The 444-nt window shown below is 65.1% G+C and overlaps 1 protein-coding gene across 1 annotated transcript in view; it reads left to right on the forward strand.

Annotated features, from left to right (window-relative positions):
- Window positions 1–442, forward strand: part of SLC34A1 (solute carrier family 34 (type II sodium/phosphate contransporter), member 1) — a gene marked incomplete at its 3' end in the record, with an annotated part of 3,503 nt that extends 3,061 nt beyond the window's left edge. The window contains 1 exon segment of the mRNA XM_010012151.1: window positions 82–442. Coding sequence (XP_010010453.1) covers window positions 82–442 — 361 coding nt within the window.
- Between the last annotated feature and the right edge of the window lie 2 nt (window positions 443–444).

A 444-nucleotide genomic window follows, 5' to 3' on the forward strand; every position in this document is an offset into this window, starting at 1 on the left:
GGCCATGGCTGGGCTGGTGGGTGGCCCTGGGCAAAGCAGGGGCTGGGGGAGCCTGTGTGCCCAGCCCCATGGGGATGCCATTGCTTCAGATCGCCCTCTGCCACTTCTTCTTCAACATCTCCGGCATCCTGCTGTGGTACCCGCTGCCCTTCACCCGCCTGCCCATCCGCATGGCCAAGGCACTGGGCGAGCGCACGGCCAAGTACCGCTGGTTTGCTGTGCTGTACCTCATCATCTGCTTCCTCCTGCTGCCCTCCCTCATCTTTGGCATCTCCATGGCAGGCTGGCGGGCACTGGTAGGGGTGGGCACACCCTTCCTTGGCCTCCTCTTCTTTGTGGGGCTGGTGAATGCACTGCAGGCACACAGCCCCGGCCGCCTGCCCAAATGGCTGCAGACCTGGGACTTCCTCCCCGCCTGGATGCACTCGCTGCAGCCCCTGCAGC

Source organism: Nestor notabilis, unplaced genomic scaffold, assembly GCF_000696875.1.
Source record: "Nestor notabilis isolate BGI_N333 unplaced genomic scaffold, ASM69687v1 scaffold16813, whole genome shotgun sequence".
Lineage (NCBI taxonomy): Eukaryota > Metazoa > Chordata > Aves > Psittaciformes > Psittacidae > Nestor > Nestor notabilis.